At 41.6% G+C, this 25,201-nt stretch overlaps 1 protein-coding gene and 1 non-coding gene across 3 annotated transcripts; one reads left to right on the top strand and one right to left on the bottom strand.

The window, feature by feature from the left end:
* The first annotated feature begins 459 nt into the window (after positions 1-459).
* SYCE3 (synaptonemal complex central element protein 3) lies at positions 460-25,088 on the top strand. Of its 2 annotated transcripts, none has more exons than XM_074375872.1 (3): positions 460-618; positions 11,674-11,782; positions 24,814-25,088. In XM_074375872.1, exons 2-3 carry the CDS (start codon positions 11,674-11,676, stop codon positions 24,969-24,971), a joined length of 267 nt encoding a protein of 88 aa, XP_074231973.1. In that variant the 5' UTR covers positions 460-618; the 3' UTR covers positions 24,972-25,088. The 2 variants fall into 2 exon arrangements, with proteins under 2 accessions (XP_074231973.1, XP_010955623.2); XM_010957321.3 differs by lacking the exon at positions 460-618 and adding an exon at positions 1,438-1,510.
* Positions 15,874-15,978, bottom strand: LOC123617493 (U6 spliceosomal RNA). The gene has a single exon (XR_006725645.1). It is a non-coding gene; the product is annotated as a U6 spliceosomal RNA (small nuclear RNA).
* Positions 25,089-25,201: the final 113 nt, after the last annotated feature.

The raw sequence follows: 25,201 nt of genomic DNA, 5'->3' as shown, positions 1-25,201 counted from the left end.
ATAAAACAGTGTTTCTTAAGCACCCACCACTGACTGGGCTCTGTGCTGGGGATTCTGTGGTGAACACGGCATCACCTGCCCACGTGGAATTCACTACCAGGTGAGGCACGCATGGATCAGGGCACAGAGCAGCTGGCAGGGAAACCAGGATGTTTTGAATAACCCATTTTGAGCGCTACAGTGTGCTACACACTGGGATACATCCGTGAACCAAACTGGCAAAGACAGTCCCCCCCTGTGGGGCCTAGCATCTAGTGAGGGAGACAGGCAATAACCAAGAAGAATGAGTAAATTACATAGTATGTCAGACAGTATTAAGTGCTAAGGAGAAAAGGAAGAAAGGGGAGGGAGCAATGGGTGGGGGTGGCAATTTCAGACAGGGTGGCAAAGACCTGCAGGAAATGAGGGTGCAACCCATGTTGATACCTGAGGGCAGAGTACTCCTGGCCAAGGGGACAGCAAAAGCCAGTGCTTCCTGGTGAGAGGAGCCTGCTGTGGTGGAGGAACAGTACCGGAGGGCCTGTGGCTGGCGTGGAGTCGAGGAAGAGCAGGAGGGGACAGGTGGAGGAGGGCAGCAAGGGCCTCATAGGCCAGCCTCTGGCTTCCCTGAATGATGGGGTAAGAAGCCACTGGGGTTTGAGCAGAGGGTGATATAATCTGTTCTAAGTTTTCATGGGATCACTCTGGCTAACCAGAAGATTGGAACAAAGTAGGGTACAGTAAGGATAGCCACGGGAAGACCTATCAGAGGGTCCTGCTTATAGTGGTGGCAGAGTTGTAAGAAATGACAGGACTTAAACTGAGGACTGGAGAATCAGGAAGCTAAGAATGTCAAAGGTGGGACTGACAAACCTGATAGGGAGGCATCAAAGATAATTCACGTTTTCTATTTGCGTAGTTGGGTGATTAAGATTTTTAAATGCTGGGTTTGACATGCCTGTAAGAAAAATTTGTGAAAATGCCTCAAAGATGCATGTATCTGGGTCCCTGCCTCATCTCCTTGAACCTCTGCATCCTCCTCAGCGAGAGAGTTACGGCAATGTGGACCACGCATGGTAGCTGTGAGACAAATATTGGGGCATCAAACTACTCGCTCAACAAATGTTTCCCAGCACTTAAACTGTGCCAGGGATTGTCCTGGACAATGCGGACACTGTGGTCAAGCGGACAGACAGGCGCGCAAGGACTTACGTTCACGGAGCAAGGCAGCCAAACTACAGTGAGGGCGGGGGTGGGACGGGGGAGGCGTGTGCCCCTCACCTAAGCCGTACCAGCCCTCGACACGGGCCGCTCCCGGCCCCAGCCCTCCGGCGGGCTGCGGCCGAGGAATCCCAAGAGCTGGACCCCGTGAGGCCCCGCCCCTTCCGCTCGGGAGACCAGCCAATGAGGGCGAGAGCCCAGCTCCAGGGGCGGGCCCGGCAACGGAAAGGGGTGGGGCGTCACTCCGAGGAGCCGCCTCATGCCTCAGGAGGTGGAGGGCGGCCGAGCGGGACCCGGGCGCGGGCGGGAGGTGAGCGAGGCCGGCCTGAGGGCCCCACCCTCCCTTGGCTTCCTGACCCCTGAGCCACAGCGTCTCCGGGAGGCGCCCACCGCCTCACGCCGGACCCGAGGCGTGGCGACTACCGACTCCACCCACAGACCCCTAACCCCCATGTCCTCACCCCCATCTCCTCACCCCCATCTCCTCACCCCATGTCCTCACGCCTCTCCCCTCACCCCACTCCCATCACCCCATCTCCTCACCCCATCTCCTCACCCTACTCCCCTCACCCCCATCTCCTCACCCCATCTCCTCACCCCACTCCCATCACCCCATCTCCTCACCCCACTCCCCTCACCCCCATCTCCTCACACCATCTCCTCACCCCACTCCCATCACCCTATCTCCTCACCCCGCTCCCATCACCCCATCTCCTCACCCCATCTCCTCACCCCATCTCCTCACCCCACTCCCCTCACCCCCATCTCCTCACCCCATCTCCTCACCCCATCTCCTCACCCCACTCCCATCACCCCATCTCCTCACCCCACTCCCATCACCCCATCTCCTCACCCCATCTCCTCACCCCATCTCCTCACCCCACTCCCCTCACCCCCATCTCCTCACCCCATCTCCTCACCCCATCTCCTCACCCCACTCCCATCACCCCATCTCCTCACCCCACTCCTATCACCCCATCTCCTCACCCCATCTCCTCACCCCACTCCCATCACCCTATCTCCTCACCCCGCTCCCATCACCCCATCTCCTCACCCCATCTCCTCACCCCATCTCCTCACCCCACTCCCCTCACCCCCATCTCCTCACCCCATCTCCTCACCCCATCTCCTCACCCCACTCCCATCACCCCATCTCCTCACCCCACTCCCATCACCCTATCTCCTCACCCCGCTCCCATCACCCCATCTCCTCACCCCATCTCCTCACCCCATCTCCTCACCCCACTCCCCTCACCCCCATCTCCTCACCCCATCTCCTCACCCCATCTCCTCACCCCACTCCCATCACCCCATCTCCTCACCCCACTCCCATCACCCCATCTCCTCACCCCATCTCCTCACCCCACTCCCCTCACCCCCATCTCCTCACCCCATCTCCTCACCCCACTCCCATCACCCCATCTCCTCACCCCCATCTCCTCACCCCATCTCCTCACCCCACTCCCATCACCCCATCTCCTCACCCCACTCCCATCACCCCATCTCCTCACCCCATCTCCTCACCCCATCTCCTCACCCCACTCCCATCACCCCATCTCCTCACCCCACTCCCATCACCCCATCTCCTCACCCCATCTCCTCACCCCACTCCCCTCACCCCCATCTCCTCACCCCATCTCCTCACCCCACTCCCATCACCCCATCTCCTCACCCCCATCTCCTCACCCCCATCTCCTCACCCCACTCCCCTCACCCCCATCTCCTCACCCTGCTCCCCTCACCCCATCTCCTCACACCATCTCCTCACCCCTATCTCCTCATCTCGACTCCCTTCACTCCCATCTCCTCCAGACCCCTCAGATTGCACACCATGAACTCTACCCCCTCACCCCCCCCCACCTCACCTCACACATCACATCTGCACACCAGGAGTGGACCCAGACCCTCATATTAACTCCAAGACTCCTACCCTATGCATCACACAGGTTCCATGCAGTGCTGTTCACACCACACACACACACACACACACACACACTCTCTCTCTCTCTCTGATCCAAGTGCCCCTCTCATCCTCTCACATTTCCTATTCCAGGAAGGATCTCAGACTCCATTAAAACACTTCACACACTGGGCAAGACCCTCAGACCACAAACAGGGCCCCAGGCCCTTGCATTCCTCAAGCCTCTGGATTCCTCAGTCCCCAGGACCCCATTCTCTGAAAATTTTACACTCTAAGGTGATCCCCCACCCAGTCCCTCCCACCCCCACCCTCTCTGTGCCCACCTAACCCCCATAGTCAGCCATTACCCTCAGTCCCTTATGCTTTGGTGCTGACCCAGGCCTCTCCATCCAAGTCCTGCTGTCGTCCTAGGCAACCTCATCAGGAAGGAATGCCATGCGCTTTAATCCCACGGTCTTCTTCCTCTACTTCTGCTCACACACTTTCCCTGGATCTGCTTTCCAGACCTGTCCCTCCTCTGAGGTCCAAAGTTACTCTTGCCACCTCCTCCATCCTTCTAGCTGTCTCCTGCTTTATCCCCCTGTCTACCTGCCCCTGAAATACAGGTCCCTCTATGCCTCTGCTTTTGTCCACCATCATCTTATACACTCCTTACTCCTTCATCCACCATGTATGTGTTTCAACTCCCAGGCCATTTTCTATATTCCATCCATTTTCTCTGGGCCACCCTAGGTCCTGAGGACACTGTGCAGCCATGCAGCCTCAGCCACATGACCACTGCTTCTCTGCTGCATGTCTAAATGCCTCTAGGCCAAACCTTTATCCTTTCCCTCGAACCAAGAATTCTGTTCTTAGGGAAAAACCTTTTCATTGCCATTCCCGGGTGAGCTAGAGATCTCAAACTTGAACGTGGACTACCGGACCCCTATCTACCTTACTCCACCCTTACCTTTTTACCTTCCCTTCCCTTCATAGGGTAGGGTGACCATTTTCCTGTCTGGGACCAGTCCCTGTACCATCAGCTACCCTTTCTCCTGATTCTTTAGCCTTTTCTGTTCAACTGGCCCTTTCCACATGGACTAAAGGCAGACAAGTCTCTGCCTTTGTAAATTCAAAAAACAAAAAACTTTTACTCCATATCACCTTCTCACTAACTCCTATTTTTTCTACCCTTTTCATTTAATTCTGCATACTCTGTTTCGTCTAATGATCCATCAGTTCTTTATTCATGGAAATCTTATTGCTACTTTTTACTGCTTTGCAGAAACAAGGTTCACTGATGACCAGTGACACCCAAATCAAATGTACTGGATTCACTGGGCTCTTTTGTAATATTTGACACTGTGTAACATCTACCAACTTAAAAGGCATCTGTGACTTCACATTACATTCCAGCTACTGGCCCATTTCTGTGCTTCCCTTGGAATGAAAACTCACAAGTTTCTACTTCTCTTCCTCCCTTCTCTTTAAACACATTTCAGCCAGGCTTTTGTCCCTGCTACTCCATGTGAAAACAGTTCCTGTTAAGATCAGTATCCTCCCAATTGTCAAATCCAGTGGTCATTTTTTATTCTTTATGCTATTTGATATGAGACACAATTGACGACTCTTTATTTACTTTCTTCACTTTGTTTCCAAGACATTGATCCTTCTACCTCACTGGCTGCTTCATTTCAGCCTTCTTTGCTAGTTCCTCCTCATCTCCCCAAACTCCAGACGTTGGAGAACTCAGACCTCTTTTCCATCTACCTTCACTTTCTAGGTGACCTCAACTAGTCCCATGGCTTCAAATGTCATCTATACTCCCAACAACTCCTGAATATGAAAGTTCAGCCAGGCTTTTCACCACACTTCAGATTCATATTCCCACTTGGATGTCAACAAATACTGTTGCCTCCTTTTTCAAAACATGTACAGAATCCAGTCACTTCTTATTATTTTGATTTCTAACACTATGGTCCAAGCCCCATCATTCCTTACCTGGAATTTTGCAACAGCCTCCTCTCTGCTCCACCCTCTCTACCCCAATCTATTCTCAACATTGCAGCCAGAGTGATCCCTTTAAATCATAGTTCAAATCATGTCACATCTGTCAGATTCCTCTAATATCTTTTCATCTCACTTGGAACAAAAGCCAAAGTCCTACCTAAACTGCAGTATCCTCCCCAGCCTCTCTGCCTCGTCTCCTAACATCCTGCCCTCCACTCCAGCGTTACTAGCCTTCTTGTTCTTCCTCAACCACACCTAGGCACACTTACCCTCAAGGCCTTTTTTTTTTATCCTGTTCCCTTTGTACAGTTATCTATAGGGCTCACACAGTCACTTTCTTTGATTTTATTTCAAAATTTACCTTCTCAGACGGACTTTCATATTTCACCATATATGGAGTGGCTCCTCCTACTTCATTACTCTGCAGCCGTCCTTACTCTGCTTTCCCTATAGCACATGTTACCACCTGACATTTTATAAATTTATGTGTTTATTGCCTGTCTCCCTTGACTAAAATGTAAAGTCCACAAGGACAAGTTATTGTCTGTTTTGTTTATTGAAATACTGATAAACTTCTAAAACAGTGCCTGACATTCAATAAATATTTGTTGACTGAATGAATTAATTGGCCCATCCCTCCTCTCTTCTGCTGGCTTCAAGTACACACTCTCCAGTTCCCTGCATTTTTAACTGCTTATTAGTGACTTTTATGTTCTTGCTTCCTTCTATGTTTAAGTGCTGATGCTTTTAAGGGCTTCTTCCTAGTCCATTTTTTCTTCTCCTTCACTGTGAATGATTTCATCTCTTCCCATAATTTAAACCACCATCAAATCTTTATTGTCAGTTTAGCCTCTCTCCAGGGCTCTAATCCAGTTTTTCTAAACTGTTTGTGGTGCTTGGATACCCCATAGGCACCATGCACTCAAGTTGCCCAAATTGAACTCGGTAGCCTCCCCACCCATCCACCCCCGTTTTGCTTCTTTGCTCCATCCATCCTGACAGTCAGGCTCAAAACCACCCACTGTATTGTCTGAGGCAGTTGGGAGAAAATGCAGTGCTATGGAGCTCCGTCTCTAGAATCAAATAGGACTGGGTTTGAATCCAACTCTGCTATTGTTTAGTTGTGTGACTTTGGTTGGATTCGTTTGTAATCCTCGGTTTCTCATCTGTACAATGGGGAGAGTAATAGCACTTGCTTCATAGCATTGTTGTGAGAATGAAATCAGTCAGTCCTTGTTGAGAATTTACACAATTCCTGGCATATATTAAGCATGAAATACAGTTAGCTTTTATATTATTGGATTTGTATGTCTTTCTCACCTAATTATAGTAAAATATTTTCTGGGCAACTATTCTGTACCTAGTGTTTAACATACAGTCATGCCAACTACTTAGTTTGGTAGTTTTGGGGTGTCTGCTATATGTGTACCTATGTATGTCTTCACAATAACCTGCAAAGGAGCTATCATTTCCATTTTATGGAAGAGGAAACTGAGGCTTAAAGAGATTGGATAACTTTCTAGGGTCTCATAGTCAGTAAGTAGCAGGGCCTAGATTCTAGCCCAGGCTTTCAGGGTACACAGAACTTTTCTCCAGTTGCTTGCTACATTTCATCAGTTCTTTCCACTCACATATTTATCAACAATTTATTGAATACCTATGTGTGTGAGAGCACAAACTGGAGCCATACTGCCAGGTATGTGTATATTTGCTGTCTGACCTTGGGCAAGTTAGTTAACTTTTCTGAGCCTTGTTTCCTCATCTGTAAATTGGAATAATCCTTGTACTTTCCTTCAATGATTCTTACAGAGATTTACCTTCTTAAAACAGTGTCTGGCTGGATGTAGGTAGAGGAGCTGTGGGATCATAAAAGAGATGCAGGTCTACCTTTAGGGTTGGCTGGTGGGAAATGTAAGGAAGGAAAGACTTCTCAAAAAAGTGAGCCTTGAGCTGAGTCTTAAATTAAAAAGCAAGAAAGAGCAAGGGAAGGACAGTTTAGGCAGTAGAATAATGATACACGTAAAGGCATGGAGGCAAGAGAGAGCATGGTGTTTTCAGAGTTCTCAGTGATGTGGCTATAATGGCCCTTTTTATATGAGAAGGCTTTGGTTAGAAGCTGAGTAGGGATATTTGGATGAATGGCTATTGAAATTCAAAGGATCTTGCTTTACAAGTTTCTTTTTACCAGACTGATTTCCTTGATGGCAGGGACTGTGTATTTATTTTTTAATCCATAGTTTTGGTAGTACTGTGTGGTGTATGGTAGGCACTTAAATTTATCAAATTAAATATTAATATGACTTAAATTTAGGGTGTATATGATGATATGGCTAGATAACTAAGTGTGAGCTTTGATGCCTTTAAAGGCATTATTTAAACAGAGGAAAGACTATTTGAATGTTACTTTGGTTTTAAAAATTAATATTTATTTTATTAAAGTTACTAATTAAAATTCTAGTCTTCCTTGAGCATTTAAGTTTAGTTTGTAAATTTTATCCTAAGTAAGATTATGTATTGGATTATTCATTCTAAATAGTATTATCTTATTTTAAACTCAGTCTTATTCTAGGTTTAGCAAATTTTAATAGTAACTTAATGTTTTTGTTCCATTTACAAACTTAAACTCTTAATTAGAAACTTGATGTATTCCATTTCTTTAAGTACTTAAGTTGTCTTAGTAACAAACCTTCCCACCTTCTTAAACAATTCTTATAAATATCACAAGCCAAACTTATAAATATGGTAAACCTCAATTTCTCTTAAATGTCCTAAAAGTCTTTATAAACTTACTAAGATTTTGACCTCAAATTACAACCCATAATTAATTTCACATTTTTAACTAGAATGACAAAGCTGATCTGCTACTGAATGATCTCTTAAACATTCAAATGCCTATAATACCAGGTGTCCCCTGCTTTTCAAAAGTTCACTTTACATCCCTTTGCTTTTACAAAAGATCTACATTAGTACCTATTTTCACTAACCAAAAGAAATCTGAAGAGGATTTTCACTTATGAAAAAAAGTGACAAATGAAAATAGTGTCCAGCATTTGTTTTGCAGTAAGCTTATAGAGGCAGCCAACACCCCAAGCAGTGAGAGTGGCACCACCAAGCTCCTTCCCCAGGAACTACACTCAGCATCTCAGCATCAAGCTGCCATAGTTTTGAACTATGTCTGTAAGCATCTGTGCTTTTTCCTGATTTATTTTGTGCATCTGTTAGCAAGATGTATCCTAAGGTAATTGCTTCTTTGCTTTATGCCATTTTGGCTTATGAAGAGTTTTACATTTGGCTAGTGGAGGAGACCTGTAATTCCAGTTTTTATGCACTTAAAGTTTCCTATCTTAATTCCCTGCCTTCTCAGCATTAAGGAAACACCTATATTGTCCCACACAATTTTTGGAGTTTCCTTCTGTTATAATTTTTAGAGTTGTGTTCTCAGCTTGCTGAGATTTCATAATGATCAGAGGACATTGACTGGGGTTCAGTGACTCTCTGAGAGCCTGCACTTGACTTCCAGAACATGACTGTCCTGGTTCTCCTTCTGCCTCTCTGGTCCCTCTTCCTCAGTCTCTTTGGCTGGTTTCTTTTCCTCTCCCCAATCTTGATGTTGGGCCTCTTCTCCATCTGCGTTTTCTCCCTGGATCCCACCCATTCTCATGTCTTTAAATATCATCTGTATGCTGATGACTCCCAAATTTCTATCTCTAGCCTACCCTCTCCCCTGAATTCATTTATTCAGCTGCCTACTCAACATTCCCACTTGGATGCCTCATAAGCATCTTAAACTTAGTATGTTCAAAACTGAGTTCTTTCTTTCCCACACAAACTTGCTTCTTCCAGCATTCCCCATCTCAGTTAATGGTACCAGCATTTCTGGTTGCCCAGCCAAATACCTTAGCATTTTCCCTGACTTCACACTGACTTCATCAGCCCTGGCCTCAGAATATGCCCTGAACCAAACTCCTTCACACCACTTCCATCATTCCCATGCTGATGGGAGCTGTTACTAGTCCAGTGGCCTCTCCTAACTAGTCTCCCTGCCTCCACCATTTCCATATAAACTACTCTCAGTCTAGTGACTTATTAACATGTAAATCAGATTATCACTCTCCAGGATCCCATCTCACTCAAAGAAAAAGCCAAAATCTTTTCAGTGGCCTGTAAGACCCACAACAATTCCACCCACCACACTTTGACCTTATCTTCTGCAACTCTTCCTTAACTCTATACCAACTATACCACTCATTGCTCTCCCTCCAGCTCATCCAGCAGGCTCCTAGCTCAGGGCCATTGTTCTTACTATTTCCTCTGCGTGGGATGCACTTTCCCCAGATATCCAAATGGCTCATTCTCTCACTTCCTCCACAAAATCACTTCAGTAAGGCCTTCCCTACACACTTATCTAAATTGCAGCCACTGTACACTCTCTCCCACCTTCCATCCTGGTTCACTTTTTTCCTTTAGTGCTTATCCCTTCCTTATGTTTATTTCACTTATTAATCTTGTTTATTGCCTCCTCTCCCCACTAGAATATAAATTCCACGAGACCAAGGATTTTCATCTGTTTTGTTCACTGCTCTGTCTTCAGAATCTTAAATAGTTCTCAATAAATATGTGTTGAATGTATGAATAAAAGAATGTAAGTGGAACTTTATAACTTAATGAATTGAGCAAGTAGTCCACACAACTTAGGTATGAATTATGTCATTATCTATTTCTTTGCCTTCACACAGATTTTTATAGCCACCCACATGATAGAATTATTTTATTCCATTTTGTACTTCTTTAACTCTTTTGTAAGAAAACTGTAGAGATTTCTTAACTTTAACAGAGTTTCATGTTATTTTAATGGATATCTTTTCATTATACCTCTTGGAAATACACAACTCTTGTAGAGTTTAGGTAATGTCTCATTAAATTTTGGATCTCTCAAGGCTTTCAATTATTTGGCCACAACTCAGAACTAGTTGAGAAGAGGAGCAGTCAAGAGTTAGGTTATGAAGGATCTCATATCTATAGTAAAGATACTATATTTTATCCTAAAAGAAATAGGAGCTATTGAAGTGTTTCAAACAGTGTGACATAGTTAGATTTGCATGTTAGGAAAGGTCACTCTGGGGGTGAACTGGAAAATGGATTGGGCAAGAGGAAGCTACAAGCAGGGAGACCAGTTAGGAGTCTATGGCAGTAGTCCAAGTGAAAGATGAAGAGAGCCTTTACCATTAGTTTCAAACTTTGTATTTTCAGCTCCAGCTCTTCTGAACTCCAGGTCCATGTATTCAACTGCCTATTTATATCTCCAATTGGAGGACCAGTGGGCATCTCATGTTAACATGTTTAAAATAGAGAACCTGTTTACTGTCTAATTTGCTCCTCTTCTGGTCTTCCCCATTTCAGTTAACAACACCATCATCCATTGAGTTGTTCTCAACAAAAGTAGGAGTCATTTTGATTTTTCTCTTCCCATAATTAGCCCCTGCAAACTTTGATACATCAAGTCCTCTATCCAATTCTCTTGGCTTATCTTCCAAAATACAGCCCAAACCCTTCCACTCCTCACTATTGATGTTATTACCCAAGTCCAAGCCACTGTTATCCCTAGACTGCTCTAGTAGTCTCCTAAATGGTCTTCTCACTCTTTCCTCCCCTCAACTTTCTGCAACAGTACATTTCCCAAACAGCAGCTGAAGTTATTATCTAAAAACACAATCACATAATCCCCTGCTCTCTCAACCTCCAGTGGCTTTCCCTTACACTCAAAATAAAACCAAAGTTCTTGCCTACTTAGCTGATCAATTCTTATACCACTCTTCTCCTCAACCCCATTCTACACTTTCTGCTATTCCTTACAGCACACCATGGCTACACCCAACTTTCCTTGAGCCATTCCTCTGTCTAGAACTTCCCCTAGATCTTCACAGGACAACTCCCTTTTGTCATTCAAGTGGCAGTTCAAATGTCATGTCATTAGAAAGGACCTCTCTGACTTTACAAGCCAAACCACTCCTCCTCATGAAAGAGCCTCTTTATTATGCCACCCTTTTTATTTTCTTTGTAGCAGTGACCACAAACTGACATTATCTGTCTCTCCCCCTGGAACAGAAGCTCCATGACAGCATCCAGTCTGTCTGGGCCCACAGATATACTGCAATATCCACAGAGCCTTAGTAGGTATCTGGTACATAACAGATGCTCAGTAAATCTGTAATCAATGATGGATAATGGAATGGACCGCAATTAAAGCAGCAGCCTTGGAGAGAGGGAGGAAGGGACTGATAGGAGAGACTTTAAAGAGCTGGGCTGGGCTATGAGCTCCACAGGGGTAAGGTTCAGTTCACTGGTGGCTCTCAAGCACTGGGCCTACCTGATGCATAGATGATTAAATATTTATTCCAAAAATAATTAAAATTGGCAAGTTCCAGTGACCCCTTAGGTCAGGAAGAAAAGATAAGGAATTAAAGATGACCTAAGTTTTCTGGCATGGGCTACCGAGCTGTGAGTAGTGGAGCTGGAATTGAAACACTGGTCTGTCTCACTGCATCTTTTTGTGCACTGTCTAGATGGCTGATTCTGACCCTGGGGAAAGAAACTATGACAACATGCTGAAAATGCTGTCAGACCTAAATAAAGACTTGGAAAAGCTATTGGAAGAGATGGAAAAAATCTCAGGTAGGATGTTTTCCTAAGCAGAGTGCCTTTACCCTTCTTTCCAATAGTTCAAATCTTTGCTTCACTTGTGAGCTCAAACCAAGTGCCTTCTTAACAAGGCCTTCCCTGACCACTTTTCAACTTCTATACTAGGTAACTACTGTACCATAAAGTTTTACACTGATCATTGAATGTTTCCTTGAATTATTTTTTTGATTATTTTATGTGTGTTTGCATCTTATTTCTGCAAATGGACTGTTATCTTCTTGAGGGTAGAAATAGTGACTTCTTTTGTAATGGGGTACATAGTGCCATACCCAAGCTCAGGTACTCAGCAAATGACCAATGATGTTACTATAACACCTGTGAACAGACTTGGAACCTTCTTTCTGTGAGTCATTTAAATAAAAAGAGTTTAGAGTAATAGTGCTAAGACTGGTGAGGTGCTGAAATGGGGGGTATAGCTCAGTGGCTCAGTGGAATAAGGCAGCAATAGAGTTGAACACATTTCTCCATTTTAAGAAAAGAATGTTAGTATGTTATTTTATTCAGCACGTTTCCACTAAGTGGTAACTGCAGTGGTAGTGATACCATTATAATTTTTAAAATTTGTTCTTTACTAGTTCAGAATATGTATAATTCTTATAATTTGTGAACCCAAGTTTTGCTAGAGAAAATCATAATGTAAAACAAATTTTAGATAGCCTGCATACTCTACTCAAATGAAAACAAACTGTTTTTAACGACATTATTGGTTTATAAATAATCTCCACTTATTGCAACAGTCTTCAGAAAATTTCTACTTAGAAATGTTTGCAATTTGGGGGCCTATGTACTTGAAAGTTTTTATATATATTTTAACTACCTTTTTAAAAAAGTTATATAATTCATTTTATACTATAAGTTACATAATTCCTTCGATCTAATTAAATATTCTCTTATGTAATAGTATTTACTGTGCACCTACTATATGCTATTCTAGGAATACACAGTTGAATAGAGATGCTCCTTCATTGGAAGAAGTGAGTGGGAGCCAGAAACAGATATCAAGATAACTAATTGTAATTTAAATATATAAATTAAAATGTACACATTTTAATTTTATAATAAAATTATAATCTGGCAAATGCTAATAATGGTGTACACCAAGTCTGGGAAGGAAGCAGAGACTGGACAGGTGAGGTAGGGGCCTTTGGGTAGAGAGGAAGGGCAGTCCAGCAGGAGAGATAGCCAAGGCTGTGTGCCTGTGGAGAGACTGGCACAGTCAAGAAGCCACATTAGCGCATGAGAGTCACAAGGTGGCAGGCCAAAGAAAGAAGAGGCTGAAGAGGTGAGAGGAATGGTCTTCAGTGCCAAGCTAAGGAGATTTACCTTTCTTGTCTAGGTGAAAGGGAGCCATTTGGGATTTCAAGGAAGATGCTTGTATTTAAGAAAGATACCTCTGGTAACAGTGTGAGAGATGGTTGGAGAGGGAAGGCTAGAGGCAGGAAGACATATTAGAAAGTTTTTGCAGAACTAAAGGCTGAAAAGGGGCTAGCCTTAACTTGGGCATGGCACTGAAAACAAGAAAGGAATAGCAGGTTTCTGTGATAGAATCTCTTATTGATTTGTAAGACCATAAGGTCCTTGCTTAAAATTGTAGTAAATGTTTTTCCCAGTTTATAATTTTCCTTTTGATGTTGTACATGAAGCTTTGGTAAACAGAAGTCTCATGTAGTAAAAATGTATCAATATTTTCCTTTCTGATTTATTACCATTGCTGTGATGCCTAGAAAATCTTTCCATAATCCAAGATCAGTGAAATATTTACTTCTACCTGTGTTTTCTTTTAATCATTTAATTCTAAACTATCTGGTGTGCCAAAGGAACCAGGCTGCGTACTACATTTTTATTTAGATCCACTAGAGGTTTTCTTTTTGGCAAATATCCCAACAATAATTCAGGTAATAGTTAAGTAAGTTATTAAGTAATCATAATGAAGTTAATATTGCTAAGATGATATTACTAAGGTAATATTGTTATTTTTAAAATGCTCTCTCTGCTCTCTCACATTAGAGGCAAGGTTGACAGGTGTTTTTATTGAAACAAGTCATAAAAGACTCAGCTTTGACAATTTTTAAAATTTGTCTTTTAAAGTTTTCTCAGTAAACTTGAAGTTGTCTAATACATGCAACTATTGTATTTAAGCAGCTACACATGTTAGGCTTGTGCACTTTCTTTCCCACAAAATAAAACAAATAAAACAAACAGCCTACATCTCCTTGGCATGAATGAGGCTTCTGTCGTGCATGATTCCACATCCCCTCCCCAGGCTCTTCCATGTCACATTCCTTGATTTGGCGTAAGGTCCATTACTTTCCCTTTAGCTTATTTTTTTCTTAGTTTTAGTTGTACATATTTTCCTCTTTTTTATAATTATATTTTTATATAAATGTTCTGCACAGTTGCCTAATTTGGGGGGTAATATAAATTTTTAAAAATTTTTCTTTAGCAGTTTATCAGCTGGTAAATGTTTTATTGAACATATAAGCATCTACAGATTAAATAGTATTAAAATAATTTGTAAAATTTAGCTTTTGTAATTTCTTAAGCAAATTATATGTTTTTAGGCTCATGGACTCAGATCTAATGGTTGGAAACAGTAAAATATTTTTCTACCTGATGTGTAAGCAGCAGAACTATTTATTTCTTCACAGTCCTAGAACAAGTTAGGACAAATATTGTTGACAGAAGTAACATGAATCTCACACCCTGACCCTTCAGACTGAATTTAAAGTGAGGCCCAACATGTGAGTCCTTGCTCTCTGTTGCCCCTGGGAAGGCTTTTGCCAATTTTTCCAGTGACCACACAGGGCAGGGAAAATCACCAAAGAAGCAGTCATCAACTATTATAATCATCAACCAGCAAATAAGTGTGCATATTTATATATACATAAATATATGCCTATTTTAAGCGATTATAAAAAGGTAAAATCCTCTTGACTCCAAGGCCTCAAGTTTCTCTTTCCATGCTCTTGAACTTAAGTCAAAACATGACCTAGGATGATTTTCCTAGTACAAGTTTAGCTGTAGTATGCCTTGTGTGGGAATGAGCCTTGAGAATGTAAAATTCCTCAGGACAAGGAGAGATTCCAACTTTTTCCCCCCAAAATCTATCCCATCTTATCCTATTAGTTTGGAAGTGATTTCTAAACTACTCGTGAACTTTGTGCATATAGTAGAGCAGAGATAGCTAACCTATTTCATAATATGTGAGGTTTTATGGCATATCAACATTAGTTCATTATCAATCAGTAAGTCCCCCTTCATTATTCCTTTTTCTTTCTTTTTTCTCTTTTTAGCTTTTCTCACATGTTTATTCTCCCAGATAAATAATAGATTCATTTAATATTTTGTTTGGAATTGTGTTAAACCTATACATTTATATGGAAAGAATAATATCTTTTTAAGTACTCTCATGCAGGAATATGGTATTTCTCTCCAATTATTCAGATGTTCTTTGTTTTTAATTGAAGTATAGTCGATTTACAACATTGTGTGAATTTCTGGTGTATATAGCACAGTGATTCAATTGTACATAATATTTATATATTCCTGTTCATACTCTTTTTCATTATAGGCTAATACATGATATTGAATATAGTTCCCTGTGCTATACAGTACGACCTTGCTGTTTATCTATTTTATATATAGAAGTTTTATCTGCAAATCCCAAACACCCAATTTATCTCTCCCCACCCCGTTCCCCCTCTGGTAACCATAAGTTTGTTTTCCATGTCTGTGAATCCAGTTATTCAGATGTTCTTTAACATGTCTCAAAGGGTTTTGCAATATTTTTCTCCAGATTTTTTTTGCCTTCAGTTTTATTTTTTCCAATTTTACTGAAATATAATTGACATAGAATATTGTATAAGTTTAGGTTGTGTAACATAATGATTTGATATATGTATATATTGTGAAATGATATCATAAGAAGTTTAGTTAATATCCATCACCTCACCTGGCTACAAGTTATTTTTCCCTTGTGATGAGAACTTTTAAGATTACTCCCTTAGTAGCTTTCAAATATGTAACGCAGTCTTCCTAACTATAGTCGTCATACTGTTCACTACATAAATGTGAAACACTTCACAAGTTTGCATGTCATCCTTGCCCAGGGCCCTTGCTGATCTTTTCTGTATCATTCCAATTTTAGTATATGTGCTACCAAAGGGAGCCTCTCCAGATTTCTTTAATACATTAACTTCTGTGTTTCTGTTCTCATTATAAATGGGAGGTTTTCTGTTTTATTTATTGAATAATTAATGCCAGGGTATAGGAAGGCTGCAGCTGTCCGGGCATTGAGTGTCACTCTGATATTGTCCCTAACAGCTTGTGTGTCAGCTCCCAGGTGTTGGTCTTTTTACCGTGTGCTTTACACACATTATCTCATTTAATCTTCGTAATAGATTTATGAGTGAAAGACACTGTTATTTCCACTTTATAGATGAGAAAATTAGAGCTTAGAGAGTTTAAACTGTCCAGGTCTACTCAACCTCTAGAGTCTTCTTTTTCTACATTCTGAAATTATATGTGCAGTATTTGGAGACAATTCTTTATTGAACATTTAATGGTAAGACTACTGGGAATAACTCCTGATAACTTTTTCAATTTCATCTTTGGTTATTGCTTTAAGATTATGTCAATGTGGATATTTCATTTTCCTCCCAAATCATCCATTTTTATCAATATTTATTAATTTATTAGATTATTATTGTATACAGCAGAATTTTCCAGGTGTGATTATTAGCATTTTAAAATAAAGAGTAACTATTAAATTATTATAATGAATAATTATCTTGTTTATATTTAATAAACATCATTATGTAATTGTTTAATTGATAATTATTAAATAATGATTTTTAAAGAAGTGTTACTTGTACATTGTTCTTAAAATCCAATCAAAGTAAAATTAAAATAGAAAGTTACAAAGAAAGTTTCAAATCAGCACAATCCAGTCACTCAGAGTTAGCCATTAACATTGGTGAACACTCTTCCAAGTCTCTCTCTGCAGAAATAGAATGATGGACCTGTGCATGGATACATGGAGGGATAATTTTTTTTGAAAGATACAGTTTAATTAAAATTGAATCATACAGGTTACTTTTTAATTTATTTTTTATATATATATTTTATTGAAGTATAGTCAGTTTGCGTCAATATTGTGTCAATTCCTGGTGTATAACATAATGTTCAGTCATACATGAACATTGATATATTCATTTTCATATTCTTTTTCACTGTAAGTTACTATAAGATATTGAATATAGTTCCCTGTGCTATACAGTATAAACTTGTTGTTTATCTATTTTATATATGTTACTGTCTGCACATCTCGAACTCCCAGTCTATCCCTTCCCACCCCCTTCCTCCCTGATAACCCTAAGTTTGTTTTCTATCTGTAAGTCTGTTTCTGTTTTGTAAATAAGTTCATTTGTCTTTTTTTTTTTTTTTTGAGATTCCACATGTAAGTGATATCATATGGTATTTTTATTTCTCCTTCTGGCTTACTTCACTTAGTATGACAATCTCCGGGTCCATCCATGTTGCTACAAATGGCATTATTTTATTCTTTTTTTTGGCTGAGTAGTAGTCCATTTTATAAATGTACCACAGCTTCTTTATCCAGTCATCTGAGTCATCTGTCACTGGACATTCAGTTTGCTTCCATGTCTTGGCTTGTATATAGTGCTGCTATGAACATGGGGATGCATGTATCTTACTGAATTAAGGTTCCCTCTGGATATATGCCCAGGAGCAGAATTGCTAGATCATATTAAGTCTATGTTTAGTTTTTTGAGGAATCTCCATACTGTTTTCCATAACGGCTGCACCAAACTACATTCCCACCAACAGTGTAGGAGGGTTTCCTTTTCTCCACACCCTCTCCAGCATTTATTGTTTGTGGACTTCAGAATGCTGGCCATTCCGACTATTGTGAGGTGATACCTCATTGTAGTTTTGATTTGCATTTCTCTGATAATTAGTGATATTAAGCATTTTTCATGAGCCTATTGGCTATCATACAAATTACTTTTAAAATAAAGAGTACTACCATTAATTTTACTTAAGAATTTAAATTGAATTGAAATGAAGAAATTCTTCACTTAAAATAAATATTTCTTCAAGATAAAAAATACACTAGCTCCTATAAGATTGTTCCAAAATTAAGGAAGTTTGTGGGAAAACAATAAGGAATCTAGTGTTATTTCTTCAGTTATATCTTTTTTATCTTTATTCAGGACCTAATAATACTAATCAGTAATGTTCATTCGGTACTTAGTAATTGCTAGATTACTATTCTATTCTAGTTAGGTGCTATTCTGAGCACTATGTGAATTAGTTTATTTAATCCTCACAAAAATTTTATGAGATTATAGGAACTCTTATTATCCCTATTTTAAAAATGAAGAGACTAAGACACAACCATCATTCATTATATTATTATTTGTATATTGTCAAGTACAAGTAATGTTTACATTCACAGCATTTACAATATTTACATTCTATTCTGTAGTCATAATTCCTATGGTTGTTGAGATTCACGTTCTGTATTCAAATAATTCAAACATTTACCCTAGTAACTATAGCTATAGACATTGTGTTTCTTGAATTCATAAATGCTTAAGAATATGTCTATGTTTATAACTGGGTGGTAACTTGGTTAGGTGTATAATTATTTTCTTTTTTTTCATTTTTCAGTTTTATTAGGTAGAATTGTTACAATTTGCACATATAAATATATATCGCATGTAAATACATATACACAATATACTGCACATATTTTTTAAAATTGACATATATGTACTGTTCATTGTTTCTAAGAACATTTAGAGCTTTAGCTTTTTAAACTTACATCGTTATCAAAGGAATAAAGCCAACCACAAAATAATAATTCAAAAAGATACATACACCCCGCTATTAACAACAACAGTTGTTATAATTACCAAGATATGGAAGCATCATCAGTGCACATCAATAGATGAATGGATAAAGAAGATGCAGCATATATATGTAATGGAATGCAACTCACCCATAAGAAAGAAGGATATTTTGCCATTTGCAGCCGTTCATTCACTTTTTTTTCCCACTTCAAAAACCAGAATTTTATAACTGGCATAAACATTTCCATTACATCAAAGACAATAATATACCTAGAAATAAACTTAACCAAGGAGGACCTATACTCAGGAAACTGTAAAACATTGATGAAGAAAATTGAAGATGATACAAAGAAATGGAAAGATATCTTGTGCTCTTGGATTGGAAGACTCAACACTATTAAAATGGCTGTATTACCCAAAGCAATCCACAGATCCAATGCAACCCCTGTCAAAACACTCATGACATTTTTCACAGAACTAGAACAAACAATTCCAAAATTTATATGGAACCATAAAAGACCCCGAACTGCCAAAGCAGTCTTTTGTAGGTCTTTTTTTTCTCTCTCTCTCTCTCTTTCTTCTTTTTGTTCTCTTACAGTTTGATGACTAGAGAAGTCCCTTTAACACTTGTTGTAAAGCTGATTTGGTGGTGCTGAATTCTTTTAGCTTTTGTTTATCTGTGAAGCTTTTGATTTCTCCATCAAATCTGAAAGAGAGCCTTGCTGAATAGAGTATTCTTGGTTGTAGGTTTTCCCCTTTGATAACTTTAAATATGTCATGCCACTCCCTTCTGGCCTGTAGAGTTTCTGCTGAAAAATCAGCTGATAACCTTATGGGAGTTCCCTTGTATGTTATTTGTTGCTTTTCTCTTGCCAATTTTAATATTTTTTCCTTACCCTTAATTTTTGTCCATTTGATTATTGTTTGCCTGAGTGTGTTCCTCTTTGAGTTGATCCTGTGGGGAACTCTGCGCTTCCTGGACTTGGGTGACTGTTTATTTTCCCAAGTTGGTGAAGTTTTCGGTTATTATCTCTCTGAAAATTTTCTCAGGTCTTTTCTCTCTTTCATCTCTTTCTGGGACCCCTGTAATGCAAATATTAGTACACTTCATGTTGTTCCAGAGTTCTCGTAACTATCCTCATTTCTTTTCATTCTTTTTTCTTTTTTCTATTCTGTACTAGTGATTTTCACTAGTCTGTGTTCTAGTTCACTGATCCGTTCTTCTGCCTCATTTAATCTATTCTTGGTTCCTTCTAGTGTATTATTCATTTAAATGATTTTATTCTTCAATTCTGTTTGGGTATTCTTTTTTTGTTTTGTTTTTAATTGAAGTACAGTCAATTACAATGTATCAATTTCTGGTGTACAGCACAATGTCCCAGTCTTGCATATACATACATATATTTGTTTTCATATTTTTTTCCATTAAAGGTTCTTATAAGATATTAAGCATAGTTCCCTGTGCTATACAAAAAAAGTTTTTTAAATCTATTTTTATATATAGTGACTAACATTTGTAAATCTCAACTGTTTAGGTATTCTTTATATTTTCCAGCTCTTTGCTAAAAACTTCACTCTCTGCATCTATACTCCTCTTGAGCTCTCTGAAAATCTTTGCCATCATTTATCTTTCTCAGATAAATTGCTTATCTCCTCATCACGTATTTCTTCTTCTGGGATTTTTTTTTAACATTTTTAATTGATTTATAATCATTTTACACCACTTCTGGGATTTTATCTCGCGCCTTGGCCTGGAAGATATTCCTCTGCTGCCTCATATTGTTTATCTTTCTATTTGTATTTTTAGGTAGGTTAGTTACATTTCTTGACCTTGGAGAGGTGGCCCTCTGTGGGAGAGGTCCTATGCGTCCCAGCAGTACACTCCTCTCCTGTCACCCAAGGGCCAGGGTCCAGCTGGTCCTAATGTAGAGTCTGGCCTGTGTTTGTGGATTCTTTCCACAGGCTTTGGGATTGCTGTTTTCTTGTTTCTGGCATCTGCCCCTGGTGGGTGAGGCTGGACTAGAGGCTTATGCAGGTTTCCTGGCAGGAGGAGCCGGGGCCTGCACACTGCTGGATGGAGCTTGGTCCTGGACCTCTGGTGAGAAGGGCCGTGTCTAGAGGCCTCTGTGGCTCAGGAAGTCTGCTGATGGGTGGGGCTCTGCAGGAAAGCTCATGTACATGAACACTCCTGGAATGTCTGCCACCAGCTTTTATGTCCCCTGGGTGCGCTGTAGCCATCCCCCGCGTCCCCAGGAAACCCCCCAAAATAGGCAGGCAGACCTGGCCCAGGTTCCTATGAAATCACTGCCTCTGCCCTTGGACTTGGAGCACATGAGTTTCCATGTATGCTTCCCAAGCAAGTGAAGTCTCTGTTTCCCCCAGTCCTGTTGGGCTCCTGGAGCCAAACCCCACTGGCCTTCAAAACCAGATGTCCTGGGGTTTCCTTCTCCCAATGCCAGAACCCCGGACTGGGGAGCCTGACGTGGGGCTCAGAACTCTCCTATGGGAGGGTCTCTGCGACTTAACTATTCTTCAGCTTGTGGGTCGCCCACCCAAGGGGTATGGGGCCCAATTTTATCTCAAGCATACCCCTCCTACTGTCCTGCTATGGTTCCCTCTTTATGCTTCCAGTTGCAGAAGATCTTTTTCGCTAGGTTCCAGTCTTTTTTTCAATGGTTGTTTAGCAGTCAGTTGTGGTTTAATTGTAGTCATGAGGCGAGGTGAGCTCATGGTCCTACCCCTCCGCCATCTTGACCGGAAAATCTGTTTCGATCCCAATCTTAAAAGGAGTATAGCCACGGTTTCTCCATTAAGTATAATGTTTGCTATTAGTTTTTGGTATATCACCTTTACTAAGTTAAAATGTCTCCTTCTATTCCTAATTTGTGAGAGTTTTGATTTTCTAAAGTCAAAAATAGGTATGGGCATTAACTGCCTTTTTTTTTTTTTTTTTTTTGCATTAACTGAGATATTCCTATGATTTCCCCCCTTTTATTGTGGTTAATTATTACTGATTTTCTGACACTCAGCTATCCTTGAATTTCTTTATAAACTCTACTTGATCATAACATTATTTTAACTCATTGTTAGACTTGATTAGATAATATCATATTTAGGATTTTACATCTATATTCATGTTAGGCAGACCTATAATTTTTTCATATACTCTTTGTCTGATTTCAAAATAAACCAGCTCAGGGAAAGTTATGTTTTTATTTTTGCTTATCTCTGTTCTCAAATCTTCTACAGTGTAAATAGAATGCTTCTATAAAATCCTTTTCTTAAAAAGTTACACCAGTCCATACAGTGAGCTTATCAGTCTTCTCTCTTTCTCTAGTTTCTGAAATCACTTATATTAGATAAGAATTAACTGTTCTTTCAATGTCTGGCAGAACTCCTCTGTGAAAGGACCTGGGACCCGAGACTTGAGAAGATAGAACGTCACCATTTGCGTTTTACAACGTTGATTATTCTGTTTTGCAAGTGATGTGAGTTTGTCTGTGAGCTGGAAACTCCAGGCTGGCTTATCTTCATCTCTTTATCCCTGGTCAGCTGGCCTTCTTTTCATTCCTTTTTCTCTGCTTCCCCCTTTTAGGCTCAAAATAAATCCACTTTATTGCATCCCATAGTCCTCCCCTCTCCCATACAGATTTTTGGAACACTTTATCTTCATTCTTTACTGAACCCGGCATTTAGGTGCACATCTTGACCATTTTTTAAAATTTCTTTCTGTGTGCAGACCTGGCCCTACCCAGCAGGTAAAGCCACAAAGTGTGTGGGGTGAGTCCTAATTAGCATCTCAGAATATCTGCTGTTCAGGTCCCTCTGGAGATTATGCCCTTGGCTTTCCTACTGTGCAGGCCTTCCCTAAAGCCCTTTGAGAAGTCTTGCCCTCGCCACCTGCTCTAAAATAAGGCTTCTCCTACCACATTTCTCTGTCACAACATACACTGCTTATTTCCTTCACAGCACTGTTCACAACCTGCAGTCGTCTTGTGTGTTTATGATCTGTCGCCTCCCACTACAGCTGGCAGAGACACTTCATGAGGGCAGGATGTGTCCATCCTGTAGCAGACAGATGGCAGGGCTGTCTTAGCAACTGCCAACACAGAGCAGGTGCTCAGTAAACACTAGATGAACGAAAACCTCAGGAGGCATGTATTTCTGTAGAGTTTTCTAAATGTGCGTCCGTCCTATTCTGTGTGTATTCTGGTTTTCTCCCTTGGATCAGGTCACGGGAGAGCTGTGCCTTGGTGCCGTGTTTCGGTGCTCGTTGAACCGCCTTCTCTGAGCTGTGCTCTGCTGCTGTGCCACCAGGTTCTTTCACCAGTGGTTACACTATAGACATAGAAGAGTCTCCTTGTATTTAGAGCAGGGATTTGTCAAGGGCATTTTCAGCTATATTGCATACCTCCCATAAGCTATGCCTATAGGAAAATTCTTGGGTCTTAAACAACGGAACAATGGATTTGTTTTTATTTTATGGTCACTGAGTCGTATAACTAAGCATGTTTCCTTCTCTGCTTTGGCCTCAGGAAACTCAGGGCTAGAATTCCAGCTGCTGTGTAGGACGGACTATATGATATTCATTTCTGTGAGCTGTTTGTTTTTTTTTTTTAAACCCACCCTAATTCCTTGCCCTGAATACCTCATTTATTTTTTAGTAAGAGTTTCTTATTTCTGAGCACCTAATATGTGCATGGCAGTTTACATATATCATCCGCTCAATCTTCACAGAAAGCCATGGGATCAGGACATTGTCTGTCCTTTACGTATGAGGAGACTGAGGTTAGTAAGTTTAGCCACTTATTCCAGGTTACACTCCCAGCAGGTGGGGAGCTGGGAAGCACAGTGCTCTCACTTCCAGGTCCGGGCTCCACCTGCTATCCAGGTGGTCTGCAGGCTTCCTGCACCAGAATTATCTGGGTTACTTATTAAGATGCAGGTTCCTGGGCAGCATTCCCAACCTGCTACACAAGAACCTCTTTGAGTTCTGGGAGGGGCCATCAGTCTGCATTTTAACGAGTGTTCCAGATGACGCTCATGCTTCTAAAAACTGGAGAACTCTTGTGCTGGCTATATAGTCATGTGCCCTCTATCTGTTGGGGTGTATGGCACAGGTCTTTTCCAACAATTTTCTCTAACCAAACAGATGCCACTTTCTGTAAATCTTCAAGTCTGCCATGCTGCTGACCTCGGTTGTCTGCAGACATACATGTACATTTATTAGTGATCGTTTTGTCTCTTTTTTGCTTAGTTTCCTTAAGGACATAGTTTCCCAGAGTAGCCAGCCAGGCGTAAGCAGTTCAAGCAGATATACTTACTGCCCGGAGAGACGACCCTGTTCTTCATGGTTCTAAAGGGGGAACCATGCCAGTGGTGCGGGAGCCGCGGAGAGAAGGTGTGGAGGTGGGGCTTCTGCACACAACCACTGGATTTGTACAGGAAGCACATGTCCCCCTGTAGGCCCAGGGAGCATTGCCCTCAAGTTCTTCTCAAAGGGAATGAGTGAGAAAGTGGGTCACAGTGTAGCGGTGGGCACCAAAGGACGCCTAACATGGAACACAGCAAACTTCCTCAGGAAGAGTCCCTGGACTGGCCTTAATGAAAGCACAGAGGTGCCCAGGTGGAGGTGGGCAGGCATCCCAGGCCAATCGGCATGAGATAACCCGAGGCTCAGGGCCTTGCAGGAGTGGGAGTGGTCAGCCCTACCTGTGTACGGGGGGGGGGGGGGTGTTATGACTTCTTGGGGGATCATCCTGTAACCACTAATTGTGAGCTGCAGATAGGCATGTTTGCTCTAATTTTTCCTCACACTTACTGTCAGTCTGGGCTTCAGCCTTGTAGTGTTGTGGGTTGGTGAAGTAGAGACTTGTGTGAGATTAAGGAGGTGTCATTAATGCTCTGTGTAGAGAGGAGTTTTAATAGAGTTTGTTTTTGTTTTTGGTGTTTTTTTTTTGAGGCCTGTATAACGCATGGCCTACCAGCTTTCTCTCCTTAGAGTAATTGGGCGATTCAGGGGTTCTGGACCCCAGGACCCTGGACACGACTGGAGGCACCCAGCCCTCCATGGGGGCCCAGGGCTGCAGCCGCCCCGCGGCCTGACCAGGGCCTCTCTGATTGTTGCAGTGCAGGCCACGTGGATGGCCTACGACATGGTGGTGATGCGCACCAACCCCACGCTGGCGGAGTCCATGCGGCGGCTGGAGGACGCCTTCCTCAACTGCAAGGAGGAGATGGAGAAGAACTGGCAGGAGCTGCTCAGTGAGACCAAGCGCAAGCAGTAGCCCCCACTCGCCACCCAGCCGCACCACAGCGCACAGAAGCTTCACAGAGGGAGGGCGACCCCAGTGCACGGCCTTTGGCGCAGAACTTACTTCTCAGTAAACCTATTTTCAAGCACAGCCCGAGGACCCTTTCTGTCCCACCAGCTGCACATCAGTCCTCGTGAACAACACATGAGAAGTGCAAGATGCTCTTGAGGAATTAAATGTACTTAGTGCCAGTGGTGCCGAAC

Source organism: Camelus bactrianus, chromosome 12 (assembly GCF_048773025.1).
Source record: "Camelus bactrianus isolate YW-2024 breed Bactrian camel chromosome 12, ASM4877302v1, whole genome shotgun sequence".
Lineage (NCBI taxonomy): Eukaryota > Metazoa > Chordata > Mammalia > Artiodactyla > Camelidae > Camelus > Camelus bactrianus.
The sequence above is the reverse complement of the archived record's forward strand: the minus strand, read 5'-3'. Positions and strand labels throughout refer to the sequence as shown.